The 19,169-nt window shown below is 37.8% G+C and overlaps 1 protein-coding gene across 1 annotated transcript in view; it reads left to right on the top strand.

The window, feature by feature from the left end:
* Positions 1-3,602: 3,602 nt before the first annotated feature.
* The window catches only part of LOC115210539 (protein arginine N-methyltransferase 5), a 32,708-nt gene continuing 17,141 nt past the window's right edge, over positions 3,603-19,169 (top strand). The window contains exons 1-4 of the mRNA XM_029779144.2: positions 3,603-3,843; positions 15,743-15,861; positions 18,115-18,200; positions 18,946-19,077. Of these exons, the coding sequence (XP_029635004.1) occupies positions 3,752-3,843; positions 15,743-15,861; positions 18,115-18,200; positions 18,946-19,077 (429 nt within the window). The 5' untranslated portion in view covers positions 3,603-3,751. The remainder of the gene's footprint in view (positions 3,844-15,742; positions 15,862-18,114; positions 18,201-18,945; positions 19,078-19,169) is intronic.

Here is a 19,169-nt window from a genome sequence, read left to right as displayed (position 1 = left end):
CAGGACATGAAATATAAAAGCCGGACTAGACCACTTTATGCACAACTCCATTGTTTCCCGAGACAGAAAGGATGCCAACCAATCAGACACTTCACTGCTACATGCAGTACATATGTCAACCAATCCATATTAAGAACAAAACATTTTATTGTGCTAAAGGAATTGAAAGACTGTTTTTGATTGAGAGAAAACAAACCACTGTAGTTAACATATATCTGATCATATAATGTCATCTGTTGGACACTCAAGAATTTCCAGTTCAGATTGTTAATACTGATGGTCTCAAAGTTGACTTTCTTGACAAGAAACCCACTTTTATCTTTCTTTTCTTTATACAAAGGATGGATGGAAATGAGAGATAAGTCAGGCCTCCTTCAGCATCTTGTGTAACCATATGGACTACATGATCAATATGCATACAGAATGCATCAGTAACTGTATGAACAACAGGACACTGTATGCATTAGCCCAAGCACTTTATATATGAGTTTGGCTGTATTCAAGGAAATTGAACTTTATTACACAGTAAACATTCTTTTGAAATTGTCTGCAACTAGTTTAGTGACAGCGAATTGTTGAATTCATTTAGAAATTGTTTGCCACAAGTGTACCAATAGGAAGCATATGTATTCCTTTGGGATGTTGCTTGCTACTGGGCTCCATAGTTCGGAATGAATCTGAATTCCTTGATGGAATTCATGTTTATTCACAAAATTAGTTCACCCAATAATAAACTATTTTGAACAACAACTAATTATGCCATAAAAGAAAGATTAAATTCACTATTAATATGTTTCTATAGACTGAAATCACATAACAATAATAAAGTGAGTTACCATGAGAATTCCCAAGTCTCGAGTGTTTCACAATCAGTTTCACTTCACTCTCTCTTTTGTCTGACAGAAGTCAGGACCACAGGAAACAACTAAATCTTTTCCTTTTTGTACAGAGCTACCTTTTAAGGTAATCTAAAATATCAGCAATGTCAATTTTCAATGTCTCATTTTCTACTAATTTCTCGTAAAAAGGATGTTTATCTTTTCTCCTTTTCCCTACAGTGACATTATTCATCTTAACTAGTTTGGCATTCAACACAGTTTTAATTCATGAGCATTTTTCACAACACATGAATTATTCAATTGATTTTGCAAATGCATTTATAGAAAACCTTGTGCGAACAGCCATGCTGCACAGCAGTGAAACATGGGCTGTGGCTGCAGAGGATATGTGTAGGCTTGTATGCTTCGCTGGATGTGTAATATCAGTGATGTGTATGAACAAGGACAGCAGTGTAAAGAAGTGCCACACTCTAACAGTGGAGGGAACCTGTGGAAGAGGTAGATCCAGAAAGACATGAGATGTGGTGACAATGACAAGTGACTGAGGCCTTTTGCAATATGCCATGCTTGTGTAGACCTGTCAAACCAAGAGAGATCATAGTCATGGCTGATGTCATGTCAGTGGCACATAAAAAGCACCCACTACACTCTTGGAGGGGTTGGCATTAGGAAGGGCATCCAGCCATAGAAACCAAGTGAAATCAGATTGGAACCTGGTGCAGCTCCCCAGCTTAATTGTTTTCACTCAAACTGTCCAACTCATGCCAGCATGGAAAGCAGACGTTAAATGATGATGAGTTTTTATTAATGTTACAATTTGAAACCCATTTTATTTTTTCTATCTTCTATTATTGCTCATTTTCAAACCAGTAGCTTCAAAAATTTTCTAAGAAAATTTGCTGTTGTATTACTTCAAACTATCGTATCCACCTTACAGTAAATTCTCTTCCTCTACAAGTGAAATTTGAAGAAATTAATTAAAGTGTCTTTCTTCAATTCTTGTTCAGTCTATAATCTCTTCCACAGATGAAACTAATCAAAGATGGAAAGGCACCTCAATGAATTTGGCTGATAGCTAGATTTCCTTTTGCATAATTTATTTTGAAGCATAACTCCAAATAGATATATGCAGGATAATATCAGCAGCCCACATGCATCTCAGACTCACTCAGCTAATGGTGCCACTATGCTAGTAGAGTTTATCCCAAACTGGCAATGTACCCCAGCGGTGCTGCCAGACCAGGAATTTCTTAAGATTATCTTTAGGCTCAGAATTGAAAATCTTGGAATAGGCTGTTCATGTGTCCTCATTAACAACCAAAATTTTACCTTGCCAAAATTGTGGACTTGTTATATTATCTTTAGCTGCTTAACTAACAAACACTATTAATCCAGATTTAATCTGGATGACCCAGTCTGATTTATCTATGTTTACATTGGCACTTTCAGAAAATTTAGTGGATACCTGTCAGACAATTTATAACTCCTGAGCAGGTTTACAAGGCTTTTAGATCTCTCTTCAAATAGACGCTCCCATACAATCCTAATATGTATCTAAGATACCATCCTAGTCCTTTACTAGCAATAACGAGGTGGACATTTCCAAAAAAACAAATCTTCCAAATATAACCAAGAACAAAAAGGAAAAACTATGTGCTTTGATAGGCATCAATCTCAAAACACCTCCAGGAAGTTGAAAAGCTATCAAAGTACAAGAACCATAAAATGGGAATAGGCAAGACAATGATATTTGGTACATAACAGAAGAGAGGATATTTTTTGCATAGGTATGAGGCCACTGTTTTTTTTTGGGGGGGGGGACAGCCAGATAAGCCTCTGAACTTAAAATACATTGCACTATACATGGTACCACACACATTGTAAACTCCCTATATCATCATAATTTTCAGAAGCCAGATCTTTTAAAATCTATAAAAGATTTTTTTTAATTTTACAGTTAGAAAATTTTAGTGAATTCGGATCGTAATATAAAGTTTTAAGAACTTGGCAGTAATTCTACAATAAATTTTTAATTATTTACTTTTTTTTTTACAGCTTTTAGAACTTTTCTAAATTTAGGGTTACAGGAAGAAAATAATAAACATTCTCTTCCTGCCTAAATTCCTTGCCAAGGATTCCTGGCTGCTTCTTTAGTTGGTATCAAATTTCTCGACAGAATGACATTTTTATCGTTGAGAGAAATCTTCGCTGGAATTAGTTTAGTTGAATAAGACAAGAGCAACAGTAGTAAGAAGGGTTAGAAAATATCAATCAAATACAAGTTCGGACAAAAAGTTGATATTACGTTCGATCATAATATATTGAAAGTCATTCAAATTCAGAGTCGTTATTACTAAATTTGAAGTTTATATAATCGGGAGAAAATGTTGGGGAATTCGAAAAACCTAAAAAAAACTCCAAACAGAATATTCAACATGCAAAAATGTTCTATCTGTTGAATTCACGTGTTATTATTAACGCAGAAACGAGATTTACATTGATATTGCCATTCAAATATAAATAGCTAGATAAGTTTCGGACTTTTTGGTAACAAAAGGGTTAAAATATTAATAAGGAAGTACACACTAAAATTTGAAGTTATATAATGTTCTATAAATTATTCTTAATTGCGATGAGGAAAAACGACAGAAGCGAGGAAAACGAATTATAGACACTATAATGTAGGATATAGAAATATAGCTAATAACGTCTGATAAATTTAGCATTGGATAATGTATGATGAGGCTCTTAAATAAAATTACAAGATATTAAAAAGTACTAAGCGCCAACAAGGTCTGCCCCGAGCGCGTGTGTCTATCCCTCTCTATATGGTGGTGTTGAGGACAAAGTGCCCGGATCTCTTAACTCACTGACACATTTAGTCCCTCCTCAACTTTTGTTCCACCTTCATCATGGCCAACTCGGTTGCACGTGTTTCTTGTGCTCGGGACTTTAATTGTTGTCCAGATATTAATACTGTTCTTGATAGCTCCTGCAAATCAGGGTAAGTTCAATATTCTATTGATACAAGTACCCAGTTATTTTCCTGGCATTCCTAAACTCTTACTTTCCTCTTCCTAGTTTCGTCCATTTTTCTGTGACATTATCGTTTCAGAATTGTCTTCATAGTTGCATGTTTTTTTTTTATTTAACCATCTCTTAAATACCTAAACGAGCCGACTTTTCTGTGATCGTTCAACCTTGTAAATATTATAAAATAGCCTTCCAAGTTACCGACTCCACCGCATTAAGATAAAAGGCGCCCACATTCAGATAACTTGGTCCGGGATACACTGTCTGAAAACGAGATGGTGTGGTCACGGCTGAAATGTCTTTGATCATAGGTCTGCTCTGTTAGGATTAAATAAATTTTTGTTTTAATTGCAGCTTGATTTCTGTATATTGATATTTTAGAAATCAACGATATTTTTCAAACATTTGTTTTTAGATAAATAATTGAATTCAATTCTTTTGATATTTTCTCATTCTTCGTGTAGTTTTGATTCCTCCAGAAATTTCGGCTTGATTTTGTCGTTCAACTTCATTTGTCTTCTTTATTATCAGTCCATAACGTAAAGAGACAGGTTTCTATCACATAACTGAACAGGTTTTGGAAATTTATCACAGAAAACTGAAACTTTGATTCATCATTCACTAAAATAGAAATTCAATATTTGTTGATCCATTGTATTTATAGAAACTGATGGTCATATTTTCACACTTGTTACTATATTGTACAATCAACTTCACAACAGGATTAACTTTATCTTATGCCTATATATATATATTTAACAATATCATTCTCTCTCTCCACACACACACACATATATATTTATATATATAAACGTGATCACCACAAAAGTGTGTAGAATTTATTGCTTCAGTTCTATTTGTCCATATCCTGTTTGTTGTTAACACAACGTTTCGGCTGATATACCCTCTAGCCTTCATCGGGTGTCTTGGGGAAATTTCGAACCTGGGTTCTCATTCCTAACATCGAAAAATACCTTAGGAATGAGAACCCAGGTTCGAAATTTCCACAACACACCTGATGAAGTCTGGAGGGTATATCAGCCGAAACGTTGTGTTAACAACAAACAAGATGAGGACAAATATCCGTCAAATGTAAATTTATTACTTGTAAGTGGCCACTCTGCAGAGTATTTCTTTAGTAATTTATTACCTGTAAGTGACCAACTCACAATAAGTGTATAGTTTTTTTATATTCTGTAACTGGGCTCTTGATAGTGTGTTGGGTAATTTATTGTCTGTAACTGGCCACTTTACAGTGAGTGTTCAGTAATTTATCACTTGTAACTGAGTACTCCCATAGTATTCTATCATTTGTTAGTGGCCACTCTACAGTAAATGTATGGTAAAGTAGCCGATCAACAAGTATTGTATCATCTGTAATTGCTCCACATAAAATGACTCATCTATCATCTTGTTGATAAAAACCGAATATGAACACATTCTATTTCCAATGATGTTGTCTTCTTTCTTCTGTGGGATCGGATTCTTATTTCTTTCAACTTCCAATCCTCATTCCACCTAATTATTCTCCATACAATAGCAGAAGCAACAATGGAACTTCTAGAAATAAAAACCAAACTCCTTCAGTCCTCTCTTGCCACATGAAAAAAAAAAAAGAAACCATTGGAGCATGATTGTTACCTGCGTCGCCTTACTGGCACTTGTGCTGGTAGCATGTGAAAAAACATTTGAGCAAGGTCGTTGCCGGTGCCACTGGACTGGCTCTTGTGCAGGTGGCACATAAAAAGCGCCATTTGAGCATGGCCATTGCTAGTACCACTTGACTGGCACGTAAAAGCACCCACTACACTCTCGGAGTGGTTGGCATTAGGAAGGGCATCCAGCTGTAGAAACTCTGCCAGATCAAGATTGGAGCCTTGTGCAGCCATCTGGTTTGCCAGTCCTCAGTCAAATCGTCCAACCCATGCTAGCATGGAAAGCAGACGTTAAACAATGATGATGATGAAAGAACAACCATAACTAAAACATCTTTAATCAGTCATTGATCTGTTCGGTTAAGCCTGATTGGAGCATCCATACACATCACTATCAACATACAACTGTTTCTACTTCTCACTCATTTTAAATACTTTCTCTTTGTTTTTTTCCATAGCTTAAGCCAAAGGAGGAATGGCAATACCTATGTTCCTTTTCAGACTCTGTGATTGGTGTGAAGATGTCAGACTGAGACCTAGTTTCAATGCTTGCAATAGTGTGTACACTACTAGAATCATCAAAGGGCAAAATTGTGATGTTAAATCAGATGACAGATTTAGTCCACCATCCAAGAACAGTTGTAGTCTCTCTGACAGGCTTCTGTGGAGGCACATGGCCTAATGGTTAGAGCAGCGGACTCACGGTCGGGGGATCGCGGTTTCAAATCTCAGACTGGGCGATGTGTGTGTTTATGAGCGAAATACCTAAGCTCCATGCTGCTCTGGCAGAAGGTAATGGCGAACTTCTGCTGACTCCTTTGCCACAACTTTCTCTCACTCTTTCCTCCTGCATCTTGCAGCTCACCTGTGATGGACCAGCGTCCCGTCCAGGTGGGGAACCTATACGCCACAGAAACCGGGAAACAGGCCCTTATGAGCCAGGCATGGTTCGAGAAGGAACAAAAAATGACAGGCATGGTTCAAGAAGGAACAAAAAAATGACAAGCTTCTGCACAGTTTCGATTTAACTAGTTTCATAAGGTTTTGATCCACTCAAGGCTCTAGTGGAAAGCACCTGCCAAGGTGTCACTCTGATCCAGCTTGAAAATGTGTAGCTGCAAAGTGAACTTATTATCCACATGACCATACCTTTGATATTTCTCACATCCAATGCATAATGCATATTTTATTTTTTCTAATCTTTATTGGTTCCATGCTATAGCTTATTTTACTATTTTAGGAATAGAAAATACATTTTTTTTTCATTTTTGCAATTTGTGTATGTGAAGTTTCCACTGTTGCTTCATCACTTTCTATTGACAAGTTAATGTACAAAATGATATTAGCAAGGGATTTTTTCTTGGGCAATAAGTCATCATCTTCATCATACACACATCCATAATGTTTATATATATATATATATGCCAACACCGCCTTGAGTGGCTTCCGAGCCGGTGGCATGTAAAAACCACCCACTACACTCACAGAGTGGTTGGCGTTAGGAAGGGCATCCAGCTGTAGAAATACTACCAGATCAGACTGGAGCCTGGTGCAGCCTCCTGGCTTCCCAGACCCCGGTCAAACCATCCAACACATTCTAGCATAGAAAATGGACGTTAAATGATGATGATTTTATATATATATATAATGATTCTCTAGGGATTCCTATTCCACTCCCTAGACCAATGAATGCTGAGAATAATGAGTAATTGAAAAAAAATTTTCAAGTTCCAAAACTAGGAAAAGTATTCTGGAAGGTACACACACACACACCCACACATGCAGTAAACCCTCCTCTAACTATACTGATAAGGAAAAGGGTGTTCATTTTAGCCGGTTGTCTGAGTTAATTGATATATTTGTATATTACAAATCCAGCAATCAGAGTTCAAGTCTGAGTAGATTCTGATACATTTTAGGTGCGTGCATGGCTGTGGTAAGAAGTTTACTTACTGCATGGTTCCAGGTTCTGTCCCACTTTGAGGCACCTTGAGCAAGTGTCTTCAGCTATAGCCCCAGGCTAACCAAAGACTTGAGACTGAATTTGGTAGATGGAAACTGAAAGAAACCTGTTGTGTGTGTGTATGTATATCATTATTTAATGTCTGTTTTCCATGCTGGCGTAGGTTGGATTGTTTGACAGGAGCTGTCCAGACTCCAGTGGTCTCTTATGGCATGGTTTCTATGTGTGTGTCTTACTGCACCTTGGGGGAGTGTCTTCTTCCAAGCCTCAGGCCAACCAAAGCTGTGTGAGTGGATTTGGCAGACAGAAGCTGAAAGATGCTCGTCATATATCTATACATATAAAGCTGAAGTTGTCTGTGTGTGTGTGTCAGGTTTGGTAGCCTTCAACTAACACTATCTCCTCTGAGACCCTGCAGCGCAAGTTGACCAAAATTGAGAGTATGATAGAAGAAGGCTTGCTCTTTGTTCCATAGAAGAAAAGATTCAAATCGAACCATGTTAAAACCAAAAATTATATACATCAAAAAGGTGGGGTTTTTTTCTATGAAAATCCCTATTTTTTACGATTTTTAGACTGCTGTGTTGCCAGTTTTCGGTGTATTTCAACCAGAAAAATGTTCACTTAAAGAGAATAACAAGCTACATAATGCAAAATTTTTACTTTTCAAGAAAGATTGAAACTATGTCAAAACTTTATTAACGCGACATCAAAGTCTGCCATTTTAAGCGCACCTAAAAGACAAACCCGAGCAACGCCGGGCTATACTGCTAGTATATGTATATATATCTATGTGTGTTTGTTCCCCACCTTACTACTTGAGAACTGGTGTTGGTGTGTTTATGTCCCTGTAACTTAGCAGTTCGGCAAAAGACTGATAGAATAAGTACCACACTTAAAAAATAAGTACTGAGCTCTATTCATTAGACGAAAAATTCAAGGCAGTGCTCCAGCATGGCTGCAGTCTAATGACTGAAACAAGTAAAAGATAAAAGATATATATGTATGTGTGTGTATATCTATGTATGTGTTTGTCCCCTACTACTGCTTGACAACAAGACTGATGTTAAATAAAGATGATAACAAGAACTTCATCTTAATATTTTTGTCTATCACAGACTACAATTATTCCTTGATTCATTGACTGGATTGTGGCAATAACATTGGGTGGTAAGAACATACATTATATTTCACCAGCTTTACAGAGAATTTGATGACCATCTGCTGAGTAGGTGCAATGTCCGAAATTAGTAGTGCCTTCATCTCATTAACAGAAAGTTTGAGGAAAACTTTCTGGTATTCACACATGCAGGGAAGTGCAAGAAAAACCAGTCATTAAAGATTTGCATCTTCAACCTCAATTTTTGGAATGATAACATGGATATGCTGATTTACCCCTTTCTTGCCACTAATTGTAGATAGTACAGACTGTCTGCATTCATGCAACACCATACCACAAAAGCATTCCTTATTTCATTGATGTTCAGGTGTGGAGTTTTTATTCTTAAGAGCTTAGTTATTCCAAGGTAGCCAACTTCAATATAATCCAGTTTCATCACACTTCTACTTTGAGAGATTAGTACCCTTCATATTTAATTACATTATTTAGCATGTTCCTGAATGGTTTGATTTCCTTAATGCACTCCCTGACTCGCCATGGGTCACTTTGTTACCCATTCCATAGCAACATCTAAATCATAATAACCACTTGTCACTTTCTTTGACGTTCTCAATACCCGTATGTCTAGTTAGTTTGGCAGTAGAACCGAATTTCTCCACTGTGGACATTGTTACCTCAGGATTATTGATAGATAACTCATTACATCATTTTGTTGTTTGTTCCTTCTTGAACCACGCCTGGCTCATAAGGTCCGGTTTCCTTGGCGTATAGGTTCCCCACCTGGACAGGATGCCAGTCCGTCGCAGGTGAGCTGCAAGATGCAGGAGGAAAGAGTGAGAGAAAGTTGTGGTGAAAGAGTCAGCAGAAGTTCGCCATTACCTTCTGCCGGAGCCGCACAGAGCTTAGGTGTTTCGCTCATAAACATGCACATCGCTCGGTCTGAGGATCAAACTCACGATCCCTCGACCGCAAGTCTGCTGCTCTAACCACTAGGCCATGTGCCTCCCCAAGATATCCTTTGTGACATTCATACACTTCCTTGTCCCAGCAGATGATTCAGAATTTACATCAACATTATATTTAAAGGAAAATGCAATGAGTTTGTCTTTTACGTTGTGTGTGTCTAAAACTTTATTTTTTAACATTATAATCTTCACAAACTCTCACTGTAAATGTGCCAATCTCTTTCTTTAAGTTCCAGTTTCTGGTTTATCCAGAAGCTCACATGTGTCTTCTTTAATTTATTATTCTTCCTTAAAGTAATGATGTAAAATACAGGCTAAAGGGTGCTTAATCACTAAAATACCTATGAAAATTGCAAGGCAACCTTTGTCATATTTTGTTGTGAATGGTGTTTATAGTCACAGTGTGCACAATATTACTATGCTAAACTTTTGAATAATATATTACTCAAAAAGAAATGTTTTCAGAATTTATATATGCAACTTCTCTCATAGTATTTATTAGAGAGGAATGGGGAAGCAAATATGAGTCTTATATAATAGACTAATATAGACTGAAAGAATTGGAGAGGTGAGGGATGAATGAATTAGAAAAGTAGGTGAATTAAGATGTTAGTTGAGGAGGGTCAGAATTCTTAGGGAGAGGTGTAGAAGCAAATAATAAAGGGGTTGTGTACTGGCAAAATTGGTGAAATGTCACTTACAGTCCTCATTTTTGTCACTCTCCCATTATTTTGGTATCTGCCCAGTACATATCATGATACAACTAATTGTGAGGTGTGTAGTGTTATATCAGAACAACTGTCACAATATTACATCATCATAGGAGTGGCTGTGTGGTAAGTAGTTTGCTTACGAACCACATGGTTCCAGGTTCAGTCCCACTGCGTGACACCTTGGGCAAGTGTCTTCTACTATAGCCTCACACCAACCAAAGCCTTGTGAGTGGATTTGGTAGACAGAAACTGAAAGAAGCCCGTCATATATGTATATATTTGTGTATCTGTGTTTGTCCCCCCAACACTTGACAATCGATGCTGGTGTGTTTACGTCCCCGTAACTTAGCGGTTCAGCAAAAGAGACCAATAGAATAAGTACTGGGCTTACAAAGAATAAGTCCCGGGGTCGATTTGCTCGACTAAAGGCGGTGCTCCAGCATGGCCACAGTCAAATGACTGAAACAAGTAAAAGAGTAAAGAGTATCATCTTCATCATTTAATGTCTGTTTTCCATTCTGGCATGGGTTAGATGGTTTGACATGCTGCTGGCCAGCTGGGAGCTATCCAGACTCCAGTTGTCTGCTGTGGCATGATTTCTATGGCTGGTTGCCCTTCCTAAAGCCAACCACTTAACAGAGTGTGCTGGGTGCTTTTTATGTGCCACTGGCACAAGTGCATTTATGCAGCACCAGCACCGGGTGTTTTTTATGTCGCACTAGCACCTGAAAGGACAAGCCTGTATGCACGAAAAAAGTGATAATAGAAAAATTAGTTGCTCATCATAATACATGACTATTGAGTGAACTTAATATTTATAATGATTTTACTACCTCTGGTAAGTATGAAGTATTCACCTGGCATACCCAAAGTACATGCTCCTACAACACTGATAGTCAACTTCTTAACTCAGATTGTGTCTAGTTTATCTGATAGCTGGCTTAATATGGTACAGGTTAACAAGATCTAAGAATGCTCACATGATTGACTTTACATCACCTGCAAATGTGATCTTAGCAATGTATGTAATGTATGTGCAAAGTGAAGTGCACAATGTGTTGGAGGTGTGAAACAAGTAGCCATGTACTCTATTTTAAGGTTGGGTCTGTCAACCATCTTTGTTCATATAAAAGATCAACTGTATACAACATCTTTACTCCTAGACTCGGTGATTTGACATGTGTAGTGTGTGAAAGGCTTGCAAGTCAATTTCAGCTCTAAAAAGCATTTTATCTACCTTGATGTTCATCATCATCATCATCGTTTAACATCCATTTTCCATGCTAGCATGGGTTGGACGGTTTCATGGTTTGACTGAGGTCTGCAAAGCCAGTAGGCCGCACCAGGCTCCAGTCTGATCTGGCAGTGTTTCTACAGCTGGATGCCCTTCCTAACACCAACCACTCCATGAGTGTAGTGGGTGCATTTTACGTTCAAATTCTGCTGAGGTCAACTTTGCCTTTGATCCTTTCATGGTTGACAAATACCAGTGAAACACTGGCCTCCTCCCCCAAAACTTCAGGCCTTGTGCCTTTAGTAGAAAGGGTTATTATTATTGTTATTATTCCTACCATTAAGGCAGCGAGCTGGCAGAATCACTAGCATGCTGGACAAAATGCTTAGTGGCATTTTGTCTGTCTATATGTTCAGATCTCAAATTCTACTGGGGTTGACTTTGCTTTTCATCCTTTTGGGATTGATAAAGTAAGTACCAGTCAAATACTGGGGGTCAATAAAATTGACTAGCCCCCCCCTCCAAAAAAAAATTAAAGATTTTGTGCCTGTAGTGGAAAGGATTATATTATTCCTCCAATTCATGATGAATATTAAGAGCCTCATCTATATTAATAATAATCTTTCTAGTTGTAATACAACTGTTGGAATTACTGTGATCTACCATTACTATCACAGCAGTTCTTTTACTAATTTGTTTGCTTTCCTATAGCAATAGAGTTCCTTATCTTGAACAATATTTCTCTTATACATTCCATTCTTAAACTACTTCTATAAATCATCATTGTCGTCATTTAACATTTGGTTTTCTATACTTGCATGGATTAGATGGAATTTGTTGAGGCAGATTTTCTATGGTCAAATGCCCATACTTGCCTCTAACCCTCACTTGTTTCCAAGCAAGGTAATATCTCCCATGCCCTGACATGTTTTTCACAGAAGACTGGAAACAAATGACATTGCTTGTGTAATGATGCTGCTCATTTACAACTATCACACACATTAACTCATACATACATACATTCATATTTTCTCTCTTTGTTTCTTTCTGTGGAAGAGTGTAGGCTCGAAACATTAAAGACTACACCACCTGTCTTCGTCTTTTGGATTTTTTGTGAATTCTCCCCCTACATACATACATACATACATGCATGCATGCATGCACACACACACACACATATATATATATATATACATGGGCTTCTTTCAGTTACCATCTACCAAATCCACTCACAAGATTTGGTTGGCATAGTGCTATTGAAGAAGATACTTGCCCAAAGTGTCATACAGTGGAACTGAAACCAAAGAACCCACAACCACATGGTTGGGAACTAAGCTTCTTAACTACACACCCATGCCTGCTCCTCAAATATGAAACATTATACATCATCTGAATATTAGTGGCTCATGAGAAATTATCAATGGGCCATTGTTCTTTTTTTTCTTCAAATTGTTGTTCTTAATGTCTGTCTAATATCAGTTACTCAACTTTTAGTCTCCTCAGACATAACTTACACAGTTTTTAAAAGTCTTTTAGTCACTGCCATCAGTAGTTTCTGTGGATATGGTGGGGTATCACCATGATGTTTCAATGTGAATTTCAATGGGGCAGTTTTTAAATATAAGAGCAATTTCTTCTTTACCAGGTGACAAGCTGGGAAATATAACAGGAATGTACAATTACTTAGAACACCTAGGTTATATTCAGGTGTCTCTCCTAAATAGTTGTAATTAAATTAATTACAGTCTTGTAAAGCTACAAGTTAATAGTTAAAGCTTGAACGCATTTGATAAAAGATGGCTCACACATTGCTATGCCTTCAGTTTTAGTTGCTATTGTTGAGATACACGAGTCTGTGGTATATCTCTGTAAATATGGGATAAAGATAACTAACCAATTTTATTTTGAATTGTAGCATCTCTGAATGTAAGCAATTGATCTGGTTCTATTCAACATCTAAGCTGAGAGGAATATTTAACCTGGGGTTTCTTTATATTTAGTTCTTTCTATAAGTTCTCATGTTATGTTTCACTTCTTGCAATTTCATGGTTATGTAATCTCTGATCCTACTTATTCCTCCTACATGTATGGAGCAGATTCAGAGATATCACCCCAATCAATGCTGCCACCTCATCTATTCTCCTCATTGTGTGGTCACCTCTTTGTCTTGGACCTTTTTTCTTAACATAATGCTCTTTTCTGTGCCATCCACCCTCATATCATCATTTTACATTTGCTTCTTCATGCTGACAGATCTTCATAGACTGTGTCAGTTCTTATTTCGAGTTACTGCTACCCTAAATAAATCAGGGACCACATCTCAGTCATACAATTCATTTTTGACAAGTTTTCTACTGCTGGATGTCTTTCCTAATGTCAACCACTTTACAAAGTGTATTGGGTGCTTTTTATTGTAGCACCAGCACTGGTGAGGTTATGTCCTTAGCCTCTCTACTCTACATTGTCTCCTTTCATTTGACAACCATTTTACAGAATGCACTGGGTGCATATTATTATTATTGCAACAACACTAAAAAGGCTGTCTTATCCCTGACAAGACTAAAGGATCCTCTCTGTGATATCTTTATTCTTTTTATGTATCAGTGACACTCATTTGCCCTTATATAAATTTTCATCTTAATCTTTATTTTCCTTCTCATTTTGATCACTTGTAACAGCTTATTTCTGATAAAAACTTTCTCATTCTCTGTATTTGTTTTAATACCAGTTTCTATGGGTATAGACGATTTAAACTAGCCAGTTTTTAATTTTAATTCAACTTGTCTCAGTGTTTATATATTTTTCCTTTACAGACTGGCTCCTGTGCCGGTGGCATGTAAAAAAACACCATCCAAACATGGCTGATGCCTGCACCGCCTTGACTGGCTCCCGAGCCAGTGGCACATAAAAAGCACCATCGGATCGTGGTCAATGCCAGCCCCCTCTGGCCCCTGTGCGGTGGCATGTAAAAAAGCACCCACTACACTCTCAGAGTAGATGGCGTTAGGAAGGGCATCCAGCTGTAGAAACACTGACAGATCAGCCTTTCCTAACACTAACTACCCAGTAGAGTGGATTTAGTGCTTTTTACATGGCACAAGCACAGGCGAGGTCAGTTTTGGCAAGGATTTTACAGCTGGATGCCCTTCCAAATGCCAACCACTTTACTGTGTGGACTGGATGCTTTTTAAGTGATAAGATCACCAAGTAACTTGCAAGACAAAAATCTTTTGAGAGAGTAGGGAGCATTGGACGAGGTGACCTTGTGTCAGATGATGAAGTTGATCTTGTGTCAGATATATATATATATATATATGCATATATAAACATGGGCCATGACTGCTGAAGACATGCGTAAGCGCGAAAGAAATGAAGCTAGCATCATCCACTGGATGTGTAATGTCAGTGTGCACACACGATAGAGAGAAAGCGCCCTGAGAGAAATGTTAGACATAAGAAGCAGTGGATGTGGTGTGCAAAAGAGATATTTGGTATGGTCATGTACTGTGGATGGACGAGGAGAGCTGTGTGAAGAACTGCCACTCCCAAACTGTGGAAGGAATCCGGAGTAGAGGGAGACCTAGGAAGACATAGAATGAGGTGGTGAACTATGACCTTCGAACGTTGGGCCTCACAGAGGCAATGACAAAAGGCCAAGACCTCTTGAGATATGTTGTGACTGAGAAGACCTAGCAAATAAAGCGAGTTCACAGCTATAACTTACACGAGTGTCACATAACCAGCCCACTCAAAAGTACCTTGGATCATAGGGCAACATTCCGTGCTTGAGGAGACCTATTGAGTCAAGTACATCAAAATCAAATCAAATGGAAATTGTAGTTGTGACCCCTGAATGTGGCCGATGCCAGTGCTGCTGTGACTGGCTTCCATGCTGGTGGCATGTAAAAAGCACCATCCAATCGTGGTCAGTGCCAGCTTTCCTGTGCCGGTGGCATGTAAAAAGCACCCACTACTCTCTCGGAGTGGTTGGCGTTTGGAAGGGCATCCAGCTGTAGAAACGCTGCCTGATCAGACTGGGGCCTGCTGCAGCCTCCTGGCTTCCCTGACCTCAGTTGAACTGTCCAACCCATGCCAGCATGGAAAACAGACGTTAAACGATGATGATAATGATGTGGATGATATATTATTTAATAATTTCATTTAAAATACAATTGACAATCAAAATAGCTCCCCTCATTTTACATATTTGTATCTTCCAGTTTTGACTTTCTGTGCATCCCTGTTGTGAATCCTCGCTACAAACGCGAATTTGTTCGTGGACCCAGTAAAAAGCGATCTGGCCCTTTAACGAGATCAGACCTTGTACTCAGTAGCCATGGTAAGCAAAGCAATTTTTGTATAATTATGACATACCTTTATATAACCATTTTTTCTTTTTAATTTTTAACTTCTGTTCTCTTTGTTTGCAGTGTAATCTTCAAACACTATCTTAACTGCATTAAATAATGATTATCTATAAATGCTAATTACCTGTTTCTTCCCCACTTCCTTTTACCTCCCATTCATTTATCCTCCTCACTCTCTAATCACTTATATCATTATATGATATATCAGAGTTATTGATAATCTTAAAGGGCAGGTTGACAGTACAAAACTGTTTCCATTATTGCCTGATAATAGAGGAAGAGATATTGTTACTTAAGTTAATTCTAATATATTACAAGCAATTAAGGTGGATGTGGAGGCGCAATGGCCCAGTGGCTAGGGCAGCAGACTCACGGTCAGAGGATCGCGGTTTCGATTCCCAGACCGGGCGTTGTGTGTGTTTATTGAGCAAAAACACCTAAACCTCCATGAGGCTCTGGCAGGGGTTGGTGGCAACCCCTGTTGTACTCTTTCACTCCAACTTTCTCTCTCACTCTTTCTTCCTGTTTCTTGAGTAATGCTGTGATGGACTGGCATCCCGTCCAGCTGGGGGAAACTCATATGCCATAGAAACCGGGAAACCGGGCCCATGAACCTGGCTAGGCTTTAAAAAGGGCACATAAATAAATAAATAATTAAGGTGGATAGCCAGCAGAATCGCTTGCATCCTTGGCAAAATGCTTAGTGGCATTTAATCCATTTTTATGTTGAGTTCAAATGCTGCTGAAGTCAACTTTGCCTTTCATTCTTCAATAAAATGATGCCAGTTGAGCACTGATATCGATGTAATCAACTAACTCCATCCCTCAAAATTGCTGGCCTTTTACTAAAATTTGAAACTAATATAGTACAAGTATTTATCAGTCTTGGCAATAACTGCAATGGGAGTTGAACTGAGATGATAGTCTCCAACTGCTGCCACAAACATGTGGGTTGATTTTTAATTTGATTAAGTAATATTGGTTGTTGATTTAAGGTGGCAAGCTGGCAGAAACGTTAGCATGCCGGATAAAATGCTTAACGGTATTTAATCTGTCTTTATGTTCTGGGTGTGAGGGCGCGTGGCTTAGTGGTTAGGGCATTCGGCTCATGATCGTAAGGTTGTGAGTTCGATTCCCGGCGACGCGTTGTGTCCTTCAGCAAGACACTTTATTTCACGTTGCTCCAGTCCACTCAGCTGGCAAAAATGAGTTGTACTTGTATTTCAAAGGGTCAGCCTTGTCACTCTCTGTGTCACGCTGATTATCCCCGAGAACTACGTTAAGGGTACACGTGTCTGTGGAATGCTCAGCCATTTGCACGTTAATTTCACGAGCAAGCTGTTCCGTTGATCGTATCAGCTGGGACCCTCGTCGTCGTAACCGGCGGAGTCTTTTTTTTTTTTTTAATGTTCTGGGTTCAAATTCCGCCAAGATCAACTTTGCCTTTCATCCTTTCGGGGTCAATAAATTAAGTATCAGTTGCATACTGGGGTGAGCTAATTGACCAGCTCCTTCCCCCAACATTTCAGGCTTTGTGCCTAGAGTGGAAAAGAATATTGGTTGTTGATTTCATTTCTTACCAACACAGAATATGACATTAGGAAGAGGGCTTTCTTTTAGTCTTGCTTCTGTTGTTTCTTTGGAAAACAAAGATATGACAATTGGTAAGTTTCTGACTTCTTGAAATAATATTGTTGAAGGAGGTTCTTAATCTCATTCAGCTTCATGTATTAAAACTTGGAAATGACTTAATGGTTGTTTGTTTATTAAAACTAGTGTAACAGCATCTTTTTTACAAATTGTTTTGACTTGTTAGCAACATAACATCAAATTTCAAGAACATTAATTTGATCCATAGGTATAACAGAACTCACCACATATCCAGCTAGTTTTATTGTAAAGTAGGTGTTAACATAATGTATAGTGAGCCAAGAAATTTTAATTAGTTGAAATTGCTCTTGGAGAGAAAAATTCCATTAGCTTCATGATTAATTCTGATAAAAAAAGACAGGAGAGACAACTGTGGAATTTAAATTTATTTAAAATTGAATGAAGAACCAATCATTAAGATAATGATTTTTTTTTCTCTTCATTTAGTTGCACTTTTAATAAATTAAAATTTCTTTGCTCACTAGTTTGTTAGCATCTATTTCACTATTTGTTTTTCATGCAACAGATGCCCCTGGATATTTTTATCCAATTATTCTTTCATACTTTTATTGTAGACTGGAGTATGTTCATTGGCTTAAAGATTTCCCCTTGGCTGCAAATTGATTCGACTAATGAAGAAATACGTAGAAATTCAGAACAGGTTAGTGAGAGCAGAAAGAAAATTTTGTATTCAGTAAAATGTTTGGTTTTTGCTACCAGTGTTTATTATGACATTTTTGTCCCTCTTGATATAATACCAGAAACATATAATACTACATTTTCTTTTCATTTTCATATAATATGGAGTTTATATCACATTTCTCTCTTCATATAATTTTAAGTCATATTTCACTTGTGCCGGATGAGAGAGCTACACTGACCATCAACGATACTGAATAGTCTTGATTATTATTGGTGTTAGACTGGCACTGATCATCATTGTTTCTCACATCACTGATGATCATCTTTTGGTTGTTAACAATGTTACCACCAGTACACTGAGCTGTTTGAGTTCAACCAATGCCATTGTAATGTGTGTGTCAAGACAACATACACATAATACTACAGTGAACTCCTACACAATACCTAACTTTCACTCTACACCCCACACAACACGTCCTAATTACCATGTTATACACCCTTCTTGCAACCTACACAGCATACCCAAATTACTACATTACAACCAGAAAATAATATATGTCATAGGAGAGAAATGTATCCACATGGATGACCATTCACTTGCATTTAATGAGGCTGCAAGGAGAGAGACTTGGAGATGTTACTATGAAAGGTTGCTAAATGAAGAGAATAAATGGGAGAAAGCAAGTTTTCTAAAACTGAACGTTATAAAATATCAGCTAAAGAAAAGTTTGTAAAACCATTTTTTTTTGTTTTCTATTTTCCAGGCATTTAAACAAGAACTTACATGGGCAACGTATTTGAGTGTACCTGTGATGATTATAGAGCTTCAGAACAATAAAGTAACTAATATGACTCGCATTCTCAATACACATATGATCCATTCTTACTGGCAGCAAGTAAGTAACAGGAATGGCTTCAATTCCACTTTAGAATAATTTAACCAATGATGGTCTTTTATTTTAATAATTGCACTCTAGCTAGTAGTTAC

Source organism: Octopus sinensis, linkage group LG1 (assembly GCF_006345805.1).
Source record: "Octopus sinensis linkage group LG1, ASM634580v1, whole genome shotgun sequence".
NCBI lineage: Eukaryota > Metazoa > Mollusca > Cephalopoda > Octopoda > Octopodidae > Octopus > Octopus sinensis.
The sequence above is the reverse complement of the archived record's forward strand: the minus strand, read 5'-3'. Positions and strand labels throughout refer to the sequence as shown.